This window comes from Thunnus maccoyii, chromosome 3 (assembly GCF_910596095.1).
Source record: "Thunnus maccoyii chromosome 3, fThuMac1.1, whole genome shotgun sequence".
Taxonomy (NCBI): domain Eukaryota; kingdom Metazoa; phylum Chordata; class Actinopteri; order Scombriformes; family Scombridae; genus Thunnus; species Thunnus maccoyii.
This window is the reverse complement of record NC_056535.1, coordinates 15816804-15836567: the sequence shown is the minus strand read 5'-3', so window position 1 is coordinate 15836567 and position 19764 is coordinate 15816804. Positions and strand designations below refer to the sequence as shown.

Sequence of the window (19764 nt, the reverse complement as noted above, 5' to 3'; positions counted from 1 at the left end):
GAAGGAGAGAGAGTGAAGCCTATTGATTATTTTAATCCTCCTATTTGTGAGTCTGTGATCCTCTCGGCTCAGCCTTCCACTGGGGGATTGCTAATGGGGCTGAACGCTTCCCTCCTCAGCCCTCTCTCCCTGTCCAATTAACTTAACGCTGGAATCTGCGAAGAAGGAGCACTGGGACTCAGAGGAGGGGAGACACTGCTGAGATACAACTGCACCAACACCCCTCAAGTCCAACATCTCCCAAACCTCTCATCTGCACCACATTCAGCAAGAACTTCCTCATCAAGAATAGTATTACCCCTCACCTTTAATTAAAGATCCATCTCCTTGTTTTTATTCTGGTGAAGTGAAATCTCCCTTCAGCCAATGTTTCACTTTCACAGGGTGACTTTGTGGAGGGTAAAAGCAGCAGCAGCAGCAGCAGCAGCAGGCACAGAAACAAGTCTTCTAATAGCAAAGCCAACTTCAAGCTGGTTGCTGTGATCTCAGACATTTCAATTTGTCCAATTTGTATTTGTGTTCAACTCTCGCCTGAAGCTACAAGTCAGTGAACTGAACCTTTGGACTGTGGACTCTTTCATTATGGAGCTGCATTCTTACTCAAACTGATAATAAACCTGAAACACAGGGATGTTGTCAAAGTCACGAGGCGTTTGATGCTACATTTGATCTATCCAACATACTCTGTTATGTTTTATGTTACACCCCAGAGTGCTGAGTTTTTCATATAAAGTGTTTGATATTATGTCTCAGACCTCACTAACATTAAAACCACACTGTTAAACATGTATTTGTGATGTAATCTGTGGAGCTTCACAAACTCTCTCAACTCCAACAGATCCTGCTCAGTAGGTTGGTAGTCCATCGCTTTGTTCCAGACTGAAATATCTCAACAACTATTGGATGGATTGCCATGAAAGTTTGGTGTTGTTTATGGCCTAATACCTGCAAAACTAATGCCATTCTCAACAGCATTTAGTGCTAATTAGCAAATGTTAGCATGCTAACAGGCTAAACCTAAGATGGTGAACATGTTAACCTGCCAAATATCACCGTATTGGCATTGCCATTATGAGGATGTTAGCATGCTGATGTTAGCGTTTAGCTCAAAGCACCACTGTGCGTACATACTGTATAAGGACAGCCTCACAGAGCTGCTAGCATGGCTATAAACTCTTGTCTTGTTATCTCATTAGTGGGAAAAAATGTAACAGTAAAGAAAAGAAACACTGTAAGCTAACGTGGTTGTCAGATATAATCACTGGCTACATTACGGGTTGAATGAATCACATTTTTGAGGAAAGGCCAGCAGTCTTTTATACAACACTGCTACTAAAGAGAGTTGGTAACTACATCAATAAAATGCAGGTGCCATTTGTCATCGTAAGGGTGAGTATTATTATAACTGACAATGTTTGATTTATGATCCCTGTGTCACCACCCCACTTGTTGTGTTTCAGTAAAGGGCAAATTTCACTATTTTTCTTTGTTTTTAATTACTGTGGCTCTCAGTTTGACATAAAAACCCAAAAAGCAACCAAATCTGGTTGTTTTTCCAGGATGGCTCTTAATGAATGTTATTAATTAAGATGTAATATTAAATGGGACACTCTGACTATGTATTAATGTGATTATGTTTACTATCTGTCAAAGTAATAATAATAATAATGTCCACAATGTTAGATAATGTATCATATTATTCTTTATCAATGGGGGAAACCGGGTTATGGCAGGTATAGGTTATTGAATGGGAGACAACTGATTTAACTTTGTTGGAATATGTAAATCTGGTTCTATGATAAGTTATAAAATACGACAAATGCTACACACGGATGTCAACGCCTGCTGAGATCCGTAATGTATATAAGAACAAAGGAAGTAAAGAATAAATAAAACACTGGTGCTATAGTCTGACTCAGTGACAGCAAAATAACCCTGAATTTTCTTTTTTTTATTGTGTTTCATGGTCTTCAAGGGCAGAGAAAAATCTATGCTGATTTCATACATAACAAATACACACAACTCAGCTTGCAAAGTACAGTGACAACACTGCTCGTGAACAAAGGTAACAGCGGCAGGAAAAACACACACAGTAGGATGCAGCATGGCACACAGGTTATGTGAAGTCACTCAGGAGGAATGTTTGTGTACAATATACAGTGTCGGGATGTTGTTTCAATCACAGCACAAGAATGACGACTTGATCAGAACAGACTCACATCCGAATCTCATCGGGGTACAGTCATACTATCAAGCTGCAGAATTGGGACATAAAAGTCTCTGCCACACGTAACCAGTGTATTACTGGGTCAATGTGACGCTCTCCTCCTGCATGGCATTAAAACTACAATAGATGTGTTTAAAGGAGTTTTACATTTTACCCGTGTAGGCATAATATCATGTAAAAACAAAAAAATAGAACTGTTAAATATAATTATTTGGTTACATCGACATATTTATAATTTCTCTGATGCAGATTTTAATTTACAAAATGACATGCTTCATACAGATTGAATCTTGATCTCCATTTTGGGGCTTTTCTTTACAGCAGTGAGTTACATCCAGTTACATACAAAGATTCACAGTCAATGTCTTCAGTTAGCATCTGGTATCTGCATTTCATAATTTGACAACATATGCATGGACTGCATGCGTCTGGGAGGTTTTCATAAGAAACTTCTGTCAGATACGTGTTGGTATCACGTGGATCAGCTTGTTCATAAAGCTTGGATTTAAAAACAGTCTCATGCATAAAAAATAAAAATGAAATAGATTGTGTAAGGCACAGAAAACCTATAGGTATGTCATATGGCAGTAAAACATCAACAGTCACCAGCTTTTCAAAAACATCTTCACAGTGGTACATACACAATAAAATTAACCATAGCTAGACATTTTGGGTTTATTCACCTTCTTGAGGGAAATTAGATGAGAAGATTGAAACCGCTTTCTGTATGATTAACATGAGGACAGATATGAGAGTGGCATAGATGATCTTATCTAAGTCTCAGCAAGAAAGCAAATATTTCCCCAAAAATGTCGAACTATTTCTTTAAAGTCATATCATATTCATCATACAGCACACTATGGATGCCGGGCTGAACAGGTGAGGCTGTAGAGGAAGTCCGGGCTCATTAGCAGGATATGATGACGCTCTATCATAAGCTCTGGCTCAGGCGAAATCTCAAAGATAAACCTCGGTATTGATATACTGTGTGTGTTAAGGGACTGTTACCAAAAAGTTGACACCCCTTCCTTAATGTATCAGAGATTGTGCGGGTCAAACTAACAGCAACATGATGCTTTTACTCCTTAACACAAACTGGAGGGTAAACACACAAATGCTTGCACATGAGCATGAATACAGACGTACAACACACTGGATTATGCTCATGGTGTTGGCTGTATTATCAGCTGCGATCAATATATTCATGACTTTTCTCGTTTGGTGTCTACGGCCATATTGAAAATCCATCTCACTGTGAAGGCGAGAGGCTGCAGCCAAATACACACTCTTCGATTTACAGTCTACATTCAGAGATCATTTAAGTCGATTTCAGACCGGTGGCTGAAATGGTCATCTTGTCTCAGTGTAACAACTGATAGGAGAAGTTGTAGGAGAAAACAGATGTGAATGACGTCTTTTAGCCATGCTTACACATACTGTACATGGCACAGAATAATGATTACACCGGTGTGTGTATCAGAAGTAAATGTTAACTGGTAATATATACAATATTATATTCATTTTTACACAAATTCTCTTCAAACTTGTTAACTGTGATCATGTTATTACACGTTTTGTGTACCGAACAGCGTTGGAATGACAAATTACATCATGAAAGCATGGCATGTTAGATGCAGAAAGGAGAGGGAACGTTTTGCTCGATTACAGAGAGATAAAGTATAAGAATGTAAGTATACTGTCAGTCAGGGTAGATGAGGAAGCCAGAGAAGGTGCTGTATTTGTTGGTATTTCCGCCGTGAACTTTGCCCCCGTCCAGCTGTACACACACTTCGTCGCCTACGTCCAGGTGCAGGATGACGCTGTTGGAGGCGTAGTCGTAGTTCTGATCTGCATCTTGAGCAATTGCACTGGCCCTCACCTGAGATAAAGACAAAACAGGATGTTGATAGGCAACAAAGATGGAGAGAAACATTGAAATATATCACAGGGAAACTAGATAATTGATGTCATAAGCGTCATGAGTATTTGTGGCCTGTGTTGAAGCTACCAATTGTAAGGTCCCTGGCCAGACTTGAGCCGGCGATACTGTGGCTCATGGCCCTCGTCTTAACCCCGAATGTAAATGGCGAAGAGAAATTTTGTAGCCAATTAAAGCTTCTGCATATTTTTCAAAAAATGGGAGACAGAGAAGGAGGTTGAGGTTGGATCAGGTTGAACAGAGGAGGAATGGGGAGCCGTGTCTTAAATTAGGGGTGCACCGATCCGACTTGTTCAGTCTTGATACCGATACCTGGGCTTTGGGTATCAGCCGATACTGAGTACTGATCCAATACCAGTGTTTAATTGATAAGCTGTATGCCTCACTGTGTGGAAGAGACTGGGATCATTTTGTTATGTGTAAGGCAAAATCAGGCTTGATTTAAATGTTGCTTTCCTAACTTTGTGAAACAAAATCCAGCAAATAAAACATAGATATAAATTTACTGAATTGTTATTCATTAAAATAATCGGCCCGTTGTTACCGATATCTGATCCAGCTATTTGAGTCAGTATCAGACCGATATCCGATATCAATATGAGTATCAGTGCATCTCTATTTTAAATTTGGGGTGGTGGCAGGATCTTATTTTAAGAATATTTTAATTGAATGTGCACCTCTAACTGAGCACATGCTGAGTTTATATACGGCACATGTTTGTTTGTATAGTATGACCTGCATTTTTATTACTAAATGGCTCTGAACTGTTTCATTCTACCTGTAATGACTCTTCAAGCCAGGAAAACACAGCCTACATATTCAAACCTCAGGCAAAATTCTTGCAAGTACCTACGTTTACTCTATGCTGTCATAAATATGTATGTATGCCACATGTGCCACGTGAAGCGAGTTTTATTCGATGCTTAATGCAACACAGAATTGAAAAATGTTTTTCTTGTTCTTACAGGTAAATGTTTGCACTCAAGTTTTTCCACTGGCCATTTATTTCAAATCAGTCATTTTTGTTTATCATTTTAATAGATTTACCTTTTCCATCTAATCACAGTATCTCACCCACAACCAGTCTGTTTTCTCTATGTCTTGATGTAGCCGGTGTCGTTTTATTTCCTGTTTCACTCTGTGATCTCGGTGTAATGTCATCAGCACAGATCCCTTCCTGTCCACTGGGTAGATAGATGAGATGTGCAGTGATCTTTGGCCTCAAACCTCCATCTGAGAGCAAAAACTTTTACTTGCTATCAGTTTTTCCAGAGGATTGTTGCTCCCACACCTGATCCACCTGTTGCAGGGAAGAATCTAGGGATCGCATGGGTTGTATTGGGGGAGGACATCAGTTCACTTGTCAAGCATTGCAACAATAAACATGCGTGTATATGGACACATTCTGCCAAATGTTGGCCATTATTTCACAGGTATTCAGCTTTACAAAGCTGCATAAGTAGTCCATGTCACACTTGTATATATGCATACAAGGGATTATGAATGTTGTTCAGGTTACAAAAAAGGACGGCCTGCAAAAAGCAACATTTATTTGGAGTTGCGTTTGTGTCCTCCTGATGAATGATTGTAGGCCCAATAATTATTCTCCTTTCAGTCTGCACCAACTCCTTAGAAAAATATTTAGCTGCTAAATGCTCCAGAATGTTTACCAGCTAGTCGCTAACTTTTTGTGTCTGCTGTTCCTTGCTGGGCAGCTAGCATAAAGTGGGTCTTTAGAGGTTTTTCACTGAAAACAGCTGCCTGTCATGGCCAAAAACATGACTGATGAGAGCAGTGAGAGTGAAACGAAAAAGTAAAGTTGTGAGAACCAAAACAATGAGCTGAAAGACACTCTGCAGAGCTCAGGGTTTGAGCGACTCCTTTTACGTATTTATTTAATCCATTGTTATGATAGAAATATTGAATATGGCAGCTTTAAATGTGAAGCGACTAAATTACCATTACAGCAATTGAGTCAGTGACAAATCGACAAAGCTTAATTCAATTTAAAAATGTGGCTTAAACATATTTGACAAACTTCACCTTTAAATTTGAGTTTTGCAAGAAACATTAGGAAGCTAGTTTCAGTGGAGCAGAAACTGGAGGTGTATCAAATGAAAAAAATCTAATATTTTTTTTTAAATGGCAAAAAAAGAGACATTCCTAATATGTTAAATGCTAAACATGGACACAGTCATACTACTGTATATACACACTAGAGTGCACAAAGGACAAAATAATATAATCAAGCCCCGACAACACAGTTACAACAAGAACCTGACATTATGAGCTGGGTCTATAATGGTATGACCAGCCCTGTTAAAGGAAGTCGTTACATCAGATGATTACTGTACATGTTTACATAACATATACGATACCACTGAACGTAGATTTAATGATGCTTCCATATTCCAAGATGATAATGCTCCCGTACATGCTGCTACATAAATCCAAGAGAGGTTTCATTAGGACGAGGATGAAGTCAAACGCCTGCAGCAGTCTACACAGGCGCTAAATGTAATGTCATGTTTCTTCCTTACTTAAAGAATTGAAGGCTTTTCCTCTAGGAATTATTTTTCAAGGTGGGAAAACAGCTGCTTTGATGCTTTGATAGGTCATCCCTTATTCATGATATTGTTAGGTGTTTCTGTTATTTCGTCCCACTCCCTTGCTGTTCCAAGCCCTAAGTTGTTTTCGCACCCTGTAAGCAAATCTGCTTATAATGAATTGCAATATCATTGGATAAGTAACCAACTATTCAAGCAGACGATCCATTTAATGGTGGAAAATAAAGTACACAAGCGCATACATATTAATGAATGCAAATATGATAGCCTACTCCATCCTTGTCTCCCGCTCCGAGTCTGACTAAGGATATGATCATCAAGCTTCCCTGACTGCCTTGTGATCACTAAGACAAATCAAATAAGACCCAGCTACCCATTTCTCCTCATCCTCCATCTACTAATGAGTTTTTTTTGCCCATTATTTCAATATATTTCTTTGTATAAGCATTTATTCCATGTAGAGGAAGTGAACATTTCTATTCCCCTCCACGAGACAGAAATGAATCAATACATTTCCCTTTGTTTTAATTCAACTCACATCACTCCATTAATTGTTGTCTCTACCCTCCGCACCTCACGCCCCTTCCATCATCCCTCTCTCCATTCGTAGCCCCTTTCTCTATCTCTTCATTCTGGACCCATCTATCTATCTTTTTGTGTCCTTACACTCCAATGGGATGCAGGTCACGCACACATTTTCTCTCCTCGCCATGGCAGTGTTGGCGCGAGCAGCGACTAAGTGTGTCCCTGTCCGGTCTAAATCGGATTGATTAAGGGCGTGCTGCTGTGGCAGGTCTCCTGAGAGCAACACCCCCCCACCCCCTCCTCACAGCATCCCTCGCCCTCAACCCCCCTACCTCCAGATGCGTCAGGGCAGGCTATACACGGCTGCAGGCTACGGTAATTGGTAGTCGGACAGCCATGGCAGCTCCCCGCCTAATAGGTCCAACTCCTCAATAACTCCATACAATCACAATAAGTGGGGGCACCGGATAGGCTACAGTGGTCAAATGGGCCCATGACATACTAGCAGGAGATCAAGATAAGATCCTACAAAACACACACTCCACCTGCTCTTTCTCTCTCCAGCTCTCTTTGTTTTTTTTGTTTTTTTATGAACCTCAAGTGAACACCTGAGAAAAAAAAACATGCAGCATATGAGACATTTTGTTATTTTATACTGTAGACTGCTTCACTCTGAAGGGACTGAAACAACTCCCCTGAGAAGACCTAATAGGTTTTAGGAAAAATATAACAGTAAAGAGATTCTGACATCTTGTACTTCCAACATCTGTCTACATGGTTGAGCGGCAGGATTCCCCTGACATTATTTTCAGCTGAGCTGGAGGCTGACAGGCTGCTGTAACTTGCTGCGAACATACAGTATAAGATTACAATTAAAATGGGTTTACTTCTCTGATTGTACTTTATGCAGCATAGTTTAAATAAGACTGTTTTTATTTAATGAACAACTACTGCCTACCTGAATCACCCACATTTAAGGGTTTTAACAAAAATTGCAGCAGTGATATTCACACCACCTCACAGAAATGGCCTTTTAAACATGAACACCAGCTAATTATATTTGCCTGCCCAAAGGACACAATGTTATTTATGGCTTTTTATGGTTGATTTCCTTATGAGACACGTAGGTTTATTTAGCCTCGACTCAGACAGTGGAGATGCTGACATTTAATGTGTTATGTTTATGATTAATTCATGGTTGCATTCTCTTCCTATATACAGTAACCTGGTGGACATGTTAGCTATTTCATACATTTTATGCACATATCTTTAAGAGTGTGACATTTAAAACATTATCACAGCCATCGTCAGTATTATTGCCACAGTAGAATATGAGTGTAATCATGAACTGGTTTTGAAAATATAGTTTTTTCTTGCCAAAGGACTGCAGCTGAACATTAACCGGCTGACTAACGCAGGCACATTTGCAGAAATGTTAATTAATGTGTGTTGTGCTTATAAATAAAGAAATTATATTTCATTGAATGTCATCAACAGTAAGTCCTCAGTAAAAAAAAAAAAAAGTAAGACGGAAACATATCCGCATAACTCACAGTGAGTAGTTCTCTATGTTAACTATTTGTTCATTAATAATAATGTTTCTTGACATGAAAGGTTATACTTTATGTGCAAAGAATATATGATTTCAGTATTGTAAAACAGAATATCATATTTCATAGCTGTAGTTAAGATTAACTTTTGAAATTAAAAACATTAATTTACATTAAAAAAAAACAATGAACATAAAACACAGGGAACTGATACAGATTAAAGTAGTTCACAATATATAAAGTAATTAAAATTAGCACAACCTCAACAAGTTACAACAGCTTTACGTATTAATTCATTTGTATTAATGATCTAATAATATAATATATTATTATATCTCACTCACAGGGGCCATTTTTCTGCAGGAGAGGGACATTTACTTTGATCCTTTAAGTATATTTTATGGATTGTTACATTTGGGCTTTTAGCTGAATATGATTTTGAATGAAGGACTTTTATTTGTTTTCACATTGTTGTATTGCTACTTTACTTAATTTAAGGATCTGAACACTTTTCTACCAGTGTGGAACATATTCTAATTTCTTGCAGAGCGTTGTGACACTGAAACGCAGCCCAGATGAATCTCAGGTTCGGCTGTCAGTAACAATCACAGTGAAACCTTGTTTTCTTAAAGCGAGCAGGAGACACTGGGGCTCTGGGAGTGAAAACAAGAGGGAAAAGCAAATCAGGATTATTGTCAACAGTGGCGGAGATTGATAGCGACAAGGGAGTGAATTCCTGTCTGTTGGCCCAGCGCGTATTCTGACTTGATCTGCTGCTGTTGGGGAGAAGGGAGACCCGTGGGACAATAGAGAAGATTACACTGCCTCCACTTTTCATTAGGGGGGCAACATTAAATAGTGAGAGAGACGGAGAGAGGTGGGAGGAGAAGAAAGAGAGAAATTGACAGCAAAGAAATTATTCACTTCCAATGTTAAATGCTCAATAAAATCTGCAATTTCAGCTGTGTGCCACTGATTTGTGTGACATATTAAAGACATATTTCTAATCTATTTAGCCTACAATCTTTTTCATTTTTATGCACATCAACCCAATATCAAAGTGAGTGCTCTTAATGTTTATGTCTGAGCTTTGTCTCAGATAGACAGAGGACACGATGTGAAGAAGGATACGTAGTGAAAAGGAGGGTGTGATAGCAGATATTTGGATAATGGCACACAGATGGGTAAACAGCTGTGTGCACTTTTAACAGTCTAAACACAGGATTCAGGTGGAGGAAGCCAAAGTTGAGAGAGGGGCTTTGAGTGATGGGGAGGGAGCCTGTTGGATAACAAACTGATCAAGCATGCCTATTTCAGAGGAGGGGGAGGAGGGCATAAATGAGGTATGGGGGTGGCGGGCTGTCCATGTAGTGTGTTATTTTTTCAGTTTTGTTTTGTTTCGCAGTGGTGCCTTGATCCTTTGGTAATAAAACTGACAGGATTCATTCACTGTGATGTACAGACCTCTCAGAGCGGAGCGAGGCGATTGAGACGGGGTCTCTTAAACTTACCTGAGGGACCTCTGAGGGTGAAGAGGGCGTAGAGAACGCTACGGAGAGAAGAAGGGCAATTGAAATGGCCTCTTTTTGTAAAAGCAATTGCGTTCTCCCTGCCTCCATCCATGTGTACCAGCCTGAGGTATCCTGTTTCTATTACGCAGGTCGACATGTAACCCTTCTCCTGCACTATGCTCTCACACACTAATTGGCATACTAAATGCTAATATTTTGCCATGACACTCAAGACCCAAGGTGTCAAGATGTTGATTAGAAAGTCTCTAATTGGCTCTAGACTGAAGCCTTTGAGGGTAGAGGAGATGCTTTAATTGGATATAAATGGGACAGTGGACAATCTACCTGCAGAGCTCAAGTTAAGCCTCAGCACTGAACTTACAGTAAATGATACTATTCCTTTATGACTGCCTCATAATAAATGTGTGTGTGTTTTACAAAGGTGTGTGCACATGCATCCCTACACACACACAGAGTGTAGACACACAGCATGCAGGGACTCAGACACACTCAAAAGTGACTCATTTCCTAAAACTCACTCATCATATGAAACCTGTCACAGGTCAGAGATTAATAACCCTTTAACTGCAACATGCCTGCTCTTAATAATGTTAATAATCCAGGTTACATTTAGCATTGTTCATGTCAGTTGTGAAAACGCTGTTATCAAACACTGTGAAACATTGCTGTGTACAAAAGAGACAAAACCTGCTTCCTTGATGAGGAGAAATAATGATATAATGGTGAGGCAAAGGGAAAGCACAACAAAGGCATAACAACCAGCTGAGCTGTTTTAGTCAACAGAATATAATGGCCTCAGCCATTATAACAGAAACATACAGTATAGTCAAATAATGGCTGTGTGCATGAACATACGCATGAAAGTGTGTGTTCTCGGAGGAAAAAGACAAGAAAAGAAAACAAGGACAAGCTGCAGGGCATATGAGAGGATTCTTTCTGTTGGCTTGACAAGAAATGTTGTCTGAAAGGACGGTCTTTTTTTTTTTTCTTTTATCACAAAATATTCCCCTTTATAATGTTTGGCCATTGTGTCAGATATTAAAGTAAATGCAACACACAGAAGATTAGTCCAGATTACGAAGACACACCGTTGTTGGGGGGAAAAACACAGCTGGGAAAATGCCCAAAATAAAATAAATTCAGTACCGTCTAATGAAGTGCCACATGAAGCCCATATTGACACCTTGTCTGACAAACTGTAATTAGCAGCTTCCACCTCTCACAGTAACCGCATCACACCTACCTACTGGAGGCGAGCGGTTTCTGTCTTCTAATTGAGTCCAAGCTTGTCATCACCACAACTTTCAAATTGTATATCTAATTAATTATAATTAACTCATAGATCTTATTAGTTATTTTTTATGTACAGACAGGTGAATTTAAAAAAAAACAACTGTGATGTGTGGAGTGTTTATGGTATTCACAACGAAAATTATTAGTTTGCAGAACATTGTCTTTGCTGCTACCTGTTATCTGTTACTCTCAAGCTTCATCCAAACCCTTATTTATAACCTCGCTGGAATTAATGAGCCTTTAATAAGACATTATTCCCTGCACCACAATAACATCCAACATATGCATCTTTATCAGGACCTGCAAATCTGTTATTTTAACCCATACACCTTTGATCCAATAAGCTTAAATCTCCACGTTTAATTCATCTTCCCTTCCAACCTTTACACCTCACATTGTTAAGGCTGAGCCACAGTGACGCACATGTCAGAGCATTTTGTTGGGCTTTAATAAGGCACCAGTTTGTCCACCTGACCACCAGATCCAACCTAATGCCACTGCCACATAATGAGTGTCAATAGCAGAGCAACGTTTTAGCATGAGATACTGAAACACTACTATCATCAAAACTAGTGTGTATGTATGTGTGTGTGTGTGGATGCTACCAACTGGCCAACTGACCAACCCAGGTTCGCCCATATTGGACCAGCTATAAATATTCATGCTCCCACTCCATGCTCATCACTGTAAAGGGCAAAGTACATATTGGTGGTGAATTATATATCCATCGAAAAGGTCATCTACCTCAACACCAATCTTTTGATGAGTTATGGGACACGAGGACTGAAGAGGATTCCTTTCATTGAGTCATTCAGGTCTCCAAACTTGGTGTAAACTTGCACACCAGCAACACATTTCATCAGCCAGAGAGCCTGACACGTCTGATTTGTTTCATGTTTGTCTGATTACATTCCTATCCCCTCATCAGAGGACAGAGGACGCTCCAGTGTTGCCTTTTTCTTCATCTCCCTTTGTCCATTCTCCTATGAATATCCATCCATCCATCCATCCATCTCTCTCTCTCTCTCTGTCAGCCCACTTGTCTGCATCCTGCCTGTCTCTGCAGTAATCTCTCCCCAGGATGTGTCTTATTCTCAGCTCCGTTTGACAAGACATTGATCAACACCGTGCATATCAGTCTGACAATGCTTGTATACACACACACACACGTTCGCTCATGCTGGGAAACACTACAGGCAGACATAAGAGATTTTAAAGGAGTATTATGATGTTTTAGGAAAAGGCATATTATTGTTTAATTTGCACAAAAAAAGTGTGAAAACAACAAGTTGTGGAGTTAAGAAGGGGTTATGTGCCTTACAGTTCCCTGCCCATGTCTTGGCTATATCTTTGCTTTTTGTGCTGATAAACTAACAAGATATAAAAGATATAATGCTGGTTGGCGTCTTTCTGATCTGATGCCACTATGGAAAGGACAACATCACCTTTTCAAGATTAAAAGGGATTTCTTGTCTTACGTTGCTACGGTTAAGGTTTGGTTAGGTTTAGGCACAAAAACAAACTGTTTATGGTTTTTTTTTGATGTGTGGGTATTGACCCACACATCCACTCCAACCTACTCCATCTATGGACTTTGTGGCTCTAGTTTAACGTCACACCACTCCCTCCTTTGCTCCTGAAGGACAAGAGTCATGATTACTAAGGAACTTCTCTCCTGAGACTGAAAATGTGATAAGATTATGTGGTATTAGTCTTTGGAGCCATTTCTAAAAAAAACTAATGTGACTTTAATCTTTGTGGCAAATGAACATGTCATCCAGCGCAACAGTGTGGCTCACTGACGTGTAGTTTTTGGACAACAACCGAGGTCTATGGCACAGAGGAATACAATATATCAGACTTTGGATACACATGCAAGACTTGTAGTAGGATCAGTTCATTGTTGGTTTGGCTCTGCACATGAGATTTGTTAACAATAAGAAAAATATAAACTGCCAGCAAAATCCTTTATTGGGAAGAAAGTCTTGACTGGTATCAATCTTCTATCTAACTCTCAATAAGAAACCAAAGTGCATTTCCCAAAATGTCAAACTATTCCTTTAAAGCATGTCCTCACTAATAATCTAATTCTTACAGTTGGAGAATGTTGTCTCAAAATAAACAAAATCAAGTCTACATGAACAAAATTCTCATTCAGAAAGATTGATACATTAACAGTAACAAAGGAGTTTAGCAATTTCTCAATTGACAGAAAGTTTTTCAGTGTTATCCTCAAGGTTTTTCTCATTGACCTAGCAGATTCACTCTGCTACAAGATCAATTGTCTATTCACAGACAAAAACAGCGACTGCAATGAAACTGTGAGGGCAAGATCAGCACCGAATTGGGTTAAATAATTTAGTTGATGGAAAAGATAATTAATGGGGAAGGAGTCAATAGCCAGTGTGGACAGTGTGTGTGTGTGTGTGTGTGTGTGCCTGTGTGTGTGTGTGTGTAAAGGAGGGGCACAGGTGGAGGGGAGAAGATCTCATCTAAAGGCTATGAAAGATTTAACAGCAGGAGAAGACAGGAATGACAATGTCTGTGAAGGCACGCAACAAACCAAGTCCCCCAATTATATGTGGCATTTACTGTCTGTCCTGTTCACTCTGCACTTTATGCACATCCTGTCAAATCAATGAAATGGGGAATAACTATTTTTACGGACTTGATCAGTCACAAAAAAAGATTTACTATGTAATGATGTGTGGTTTTGGACTGTTAAAGTAGAACCAAAACGGGGTGAAAATGAGAAAAAAAAATCAGAATTGTACTGAACCTGTAATCATATTAATTTATGTTGCTCATATGTTAGTTAGTAAAATAACTCAAAAACATGAGAAAATATTCCAGTGTGATTGAGCACAAAGTGAGACCATGTAGTGTGAAACACAATGAGTTTTTGGTGCAGAGAGGAATTTTTTAAAAATTATTTTTAATAAAATTGAGAAAGAAGTTTTGAACATTTCCCTCCTTCATGAATTATTTACTTATTTCACCTCCAGCACATCTGTTAATATGTGTAGATGATGCAGATTAAACATTTTTATCACTAATTTGGTGGATTCTGCAACTTTGTAAAAGTATTATTCCAAATTTATTAACTATTTTGAAAATCAATTAATCGTTTCAGTCAATTTTCAAGCCAACATACCAAACATTATTTGCTGCATTTGTCTGTTTTGTATCATTATAAATTTAATATCTCTGTGTTTGGTCCGGTAAAATAAGCAATTAGAAGACGTCACTGTGGACTCTGAGAAATTGCGCTGAGCATTTTTTTCACTTCACTTCATTTCTTAAATATTTCACAGACTAAAAGACTGATCTATTAGTTGAAGAAATAATTAGCAGGTTAATTGATAATGAAAATAATCATTAGTAGCAACCCTAAATTGTACTCTTAAACACACCTGGATCCATATATGCACAAAATAAACACTATGAAAGATTTTTTTTCATGTAGTTAGGTGCAGTAGTGCAGGAGAAAATAGGAAACATAAAAAAAATATCACTCACAATCTCAGTGTTGAAAAAAAAAAAAATTTTCCACCAAATGTTCGTTGTAATCTGTTGACAGGTTTTTGAGGTACTCTACTAAATAACAAACAAATGGAGCTGAAGGCACATGTCTGACTCAGGGGTAAAGCTCCAATCCACCACTGCAAAAACACCAATGGTGCCTAATGTTGTTTTTTAGGTGGCATCACAATTGGCTTTGTAACATTGCAACAAGAGTTAAGAAGCCAGCGTGGACAGCTGCATGTCCTTGTTGCTGCACTTGGGACTCCTACGGGTTGTGCGGCATAAACCTCCCTGTGAAGCTCATCACTGGTGTCATGTGTATTTCTGCAGCTCCCATATCCTCCTCTGGCCAATAAGAGGGTTACTGGGGCCCAAAAAAGAAACTGAAAATCTGAATTGAAAACAGAACCTCCTTGGCTCAGAGGTATAATGCCAACATTGAATGTTCATATAATGATCCACTATTTGAAATTGGGAAATTTTTGCATAAGATCAGTGGAAATTGTTCAGCAGTTACCTGCTAAATTCTTACTTACAGTATCTAAAACAGTATCTTTTGAAGATGGAGATCAGTAAAGCATATCAGCAGACAACAACCCAGCAGGGTGAAGGTCTGCTCAGCAGCAACATAAACGTGTATAGAGAAGCCGCTGTTGTACCACCAAACACAGCCTAGTTTGACTTGGCGTGTAACAATGCAAAGCATGTTTTCTTCTTCTTCTCTGGTAATCCCCAGGATGTCACTCTTCTGTTCTCCAGCACACATGTCAGAATCAGAGCTCCTCAACAGAGTGAGGGCTTAGTACTTCAAGCTTGTCACGGATCTCCAGATGGAAGCGTTCAAGGCTTTTTCCAGACATTTGTACTTGTTTATTTATTAGTGTTAAAGTCAGAGTTCCTCAGAGGACAGTAGCCAGCTGTTGAATTTTGGCTTTGTTCCACTGAGACTTGGAGGATTGTTATCCCCTTGATCGCTTGGCTGTCACTCTCTCTCTCTCCCAGCTCCCCTCCCTTTGTTTGCAAGTTGTACAATTAATTACAGTTTTCCATGTAAAGCAGACGTTAGTCACACCTCTGTTTCTCCTTTCAGTCTGGCTTCCTTTCTTTGTCCTCTAAAGGAAATCACCGACTGCTTTTCTTGGAAACTTTGAGAACATTTTCTGATTAAACTGTACCATCAAACAGGGGGTTGATAGTTCCTCCCCATGCAGCATGAGTGATTTTACTTTAATTCTCAGCTTTTGCTTTAGACTTTTCTTTCTCTTCTTTAAATTTAATTCTTCACTATGGTGTTTCTTAATGCTCTGTTGTTTAGAAACATTTTTTGAACATGCTAACATATGATTAGGTAGTCAAACTATCACACAATAACAGCGGCACCTGTGAAGTACAATGCAGTCCAAATCAATAACCCTGAAATAAATAACAATTGATCATTTTAATTATGAGTTTTGTTTACCCTGTGTTGGAGAGGTGTTGCTTATGATATTTTCAAAGGAGGTACATTAATGTAATGTGAGCCTGTTCTCCCAACAAAAACAACAGCGTCAGTTGTTTAAACCTGCATTAACAGATTTTTTTTTTGCCACTTGGGGGCAGCAGAAACAAGTTGTGAACACAACACTGACATATCGTCATCTTTTAGGTTGATATGGCAAAAATGTTAGCAAACAGTTGCTTATTTCCACATCCAGCAGTTACGGAGCAACATTGTCATTCATTTGGAGTCATGTTTCTGTCCATCTGGTGAATCTAAGTCCAATACTCACTCTCCTTTAGCTCTATTTTTTTTTTTTATCTCTACCCACTCCTGAGGGAAATATCTGGCTCTTTAGCTGCTAAATGCCCCACTATGTTCACCAGCTAGTCACTAACTGTGTCTGTTTGCCGTTTGGTCTTGAGCAGGTGGTGCACAGTGGGTTTTTAGAGTTTTTTCTCTGAAAACAGCTGCCTGCTGCAAAAGTTGCAGCCGGACAGCTAAACAATGAGCTGAAACTTGCTAAAAAGCTCTGTAAAGCCGAGGGGAGCTGCAGAGTCTAGTGATAATTCTCTGCAGGTTCATCGCTACGAGCAACACCTCTGATATTACACATTGTCATATGATACATTATTTTTATAAAAATTAGCAATAATATACGCTTTAAACAAATGATCAAAACCCCATATGTTAGCATTCATGTCACAAAGCTCTCTAGCAGCTGTAAAACTTATAACTCTTGTCCATCAGTAGAAATAGCCTAGGAACATAACCTTTGTCAACAGTGAGTCATGTGGTTCACTCCACATGTTTGGACAAGGACAGTAATCTATAAAAAAAAAAAAAAATCAAATATGAAATCATAGCTTGACAGATAAACTGAGACTATGGGCAAGTCCGGGGACATGTCTGTAATAACAGCAGGACAGCGAGAAGCAAAAGTCATGTGAAGTCGTTTTAAGACAGCAGAGACTAGAGATAAAAAGTTGAAAAAATGACATCAGAAGATAGTGTTGGTGAATTCTATGGATACGGACAAAACCAAGATACAAGATGTAAGTACCCTTGCTGCTGCCGGGCTTTTTGTACGCTCACAAAATACTTGTCAAGTCATGAAGGTTTCAACTTCTGACAGATATTCTGAACTTCTGATAAACCCCAGGAACAAGTTTGTTTTTTTTCAGAAAGACCACTGAAAGAAATGCTGAGTGAGAGACTGCACTGAAACTAGGTGAACAGAAGCTAGCCTGGATGTGACGTCATGACTCATGTGACACTATGACATTATGATAGAGCCACAGAGGGAGGATATCAAAGTAGATGATTGTCTCAGCAAAACGCTGGACCACTGTTTGCTTCCTGTTTCCTACTGACAGTCAACGTTGTTTCGATTTAACCATGACCATGTTCCCTAACCCAAACCTTAAAGGTTCAATGATCTTAATGAAGTTACATTAACCCAAGTTTTTCCAAAACCAAGTACTAGACCAAGGTGTCACATCAGAAAATTGTTTTATTTTTGCAGTGGCGTTTTGTAAAGGTTTAGGAAGGCACTGACAAATTATGTCATCCTACCAATAGACGTGTCATTTCAGAAAAAGCTTATTTGTGTTGTTCTGCAGGGAAAGTACAAATAATATATTTTATCATTTAATTTGGAGTTTTTTATTATTATTATTTATGTTGTACTATATTGCATTATTTAAGTGTTCTTGTTATTGAGCTGTTGGTGGCACAGAGTGATACTGGATCAAACACACCTGTATAAGTATTGTGTGTAATGTGTGTAAGGCTACATCCACACTAATACATTTTAAAACGCATATCTTTTGCTACGTTTACACCAGGCGTCCACACTACTCTGATGTTTTTGAACCTCTAAAACAGAGACTTTTGAAAACATCTCTGACTCCGTTTTAGTTTGAAAACTCAGAGATGGCATTTTAGTCTGGACGGGCGGAAACAGAGACTTTTGAAAACAATAACGCAGACACCCACATTCACTTCCTGATTGGGTCTTATCTGTCACAACGTGTCCTTCCCTGATTCGTCAGGCCAGTAACAGTTCCACCTCGTGGTCAGTCTAAGCAAAGAAATCTCTAGTCTTACTTTTCGCCATTGCTGTTCTTCCTCCGTAGTATTTTCTGCAACTAAGCAACCAACTGCAGAGTAGACAATCTGTCACCTGCATGCGTATGCCCAGTGTACATGAATGGTCATGTGATATGCGTTTTCAGTTATGTTAGTAATGGAGGGGGATTATTTCTGAAATGGTGCTAAAACACTTCGGAGATTGTTTTCATTTTAAACGCCATTTTAAAATGAAAACGTATTGTGTGGACATAGTCTAAGTATTTTCACCCACATGTTTTGGGAGTTTGTGTCAAAGGGTCAGATTAACACACAAACACACCTACCTAACTTCACACACGCACTCACCTGCCCGTTCTTCTTCAGGTCGGCCCACATGCTCGTCCCATCACCTCCTCTCATCAGCACATGGTAGGTGAAGTAATAGATGCCGGGCAGAGGGCAGGTGAACTTGCCGGTACTCGGCTCGTAGTAGTTCCCTACGTTGGTCACCACGTCATCAAACTTCAGTATTTCACTCCCTTCGTGTTGTTTCCGCAGGCCGGCGTAGAAGGCGATCTTGGGACTGTAGAATGAGGGGCCGTAGCCACCAGGTCCAGGCCCTGGTGGACCAGGTGGGCCAGGCTTGCCGGGCTCTCCGGGGGGCCCTTTGGGACCTGGAGGGCCAGGAGGTCCAGGGCCCCCTCTGAAACCCTGCTTGCCCCTGCGATTTGAGAAGTCCGGGGGCTGTGGGGAGACAGCTGTCAGCTCTCCCTGTGTGGGGGTGTCACACACCATCTTGCAGGTCCCAAGCATCTCGTAATGCATGCCCCCTCCTCCAGACCCTCCCCCTTTGGTGGTGTGGACCAATAGGGGAATGGCCACCAGCAGGACCAGGACCATGGCCACACCAACTCCAGCCCCGATGACGCGTTTCTTTCGACTGAGCCGGGAGGTGGCCAGCGTGAGGAAGTCCTCCTCCCCCTTAGCTGGAATTGTTGTGCCGGCCAGACTGAACTCTGGGTAGAAATCAACTACTGGATCAAGAAGGTGAAGGAG

The 19764-nt window shown here is 39.7% G+C and overlaps 1 protein-coding gene across 1 annotated transcript; it reads right to left on the bottom strand.

The window, feature by feature from the left end:
- Positions 1 to 2023: 2023 nt before the first annotated feature.
- Positions 2024 to 19728, bottom strand: LOC121894357 (complement C1q-like protein 4). The gene is made up of 2 exons (XM_042406898.1): positions 19075 to 19728; positions 2024 to 4106 (listed from the first exon to the last, which is right to left on the bottom strand). Exons 1-2 carry the CDS (start codon positions 19606 to 19608, stop codon positions 3927 to 3929), a joined length of 714 nt encoding a protein of 237 aa, XP_042262832.1. The 5' UTR covers positions 19609 to 19728; the 3' UTR covers positions 2024 to 3926.
- Between the last annotated feature and the right edge of the window lie 36 nt (positions 19729 to 19764).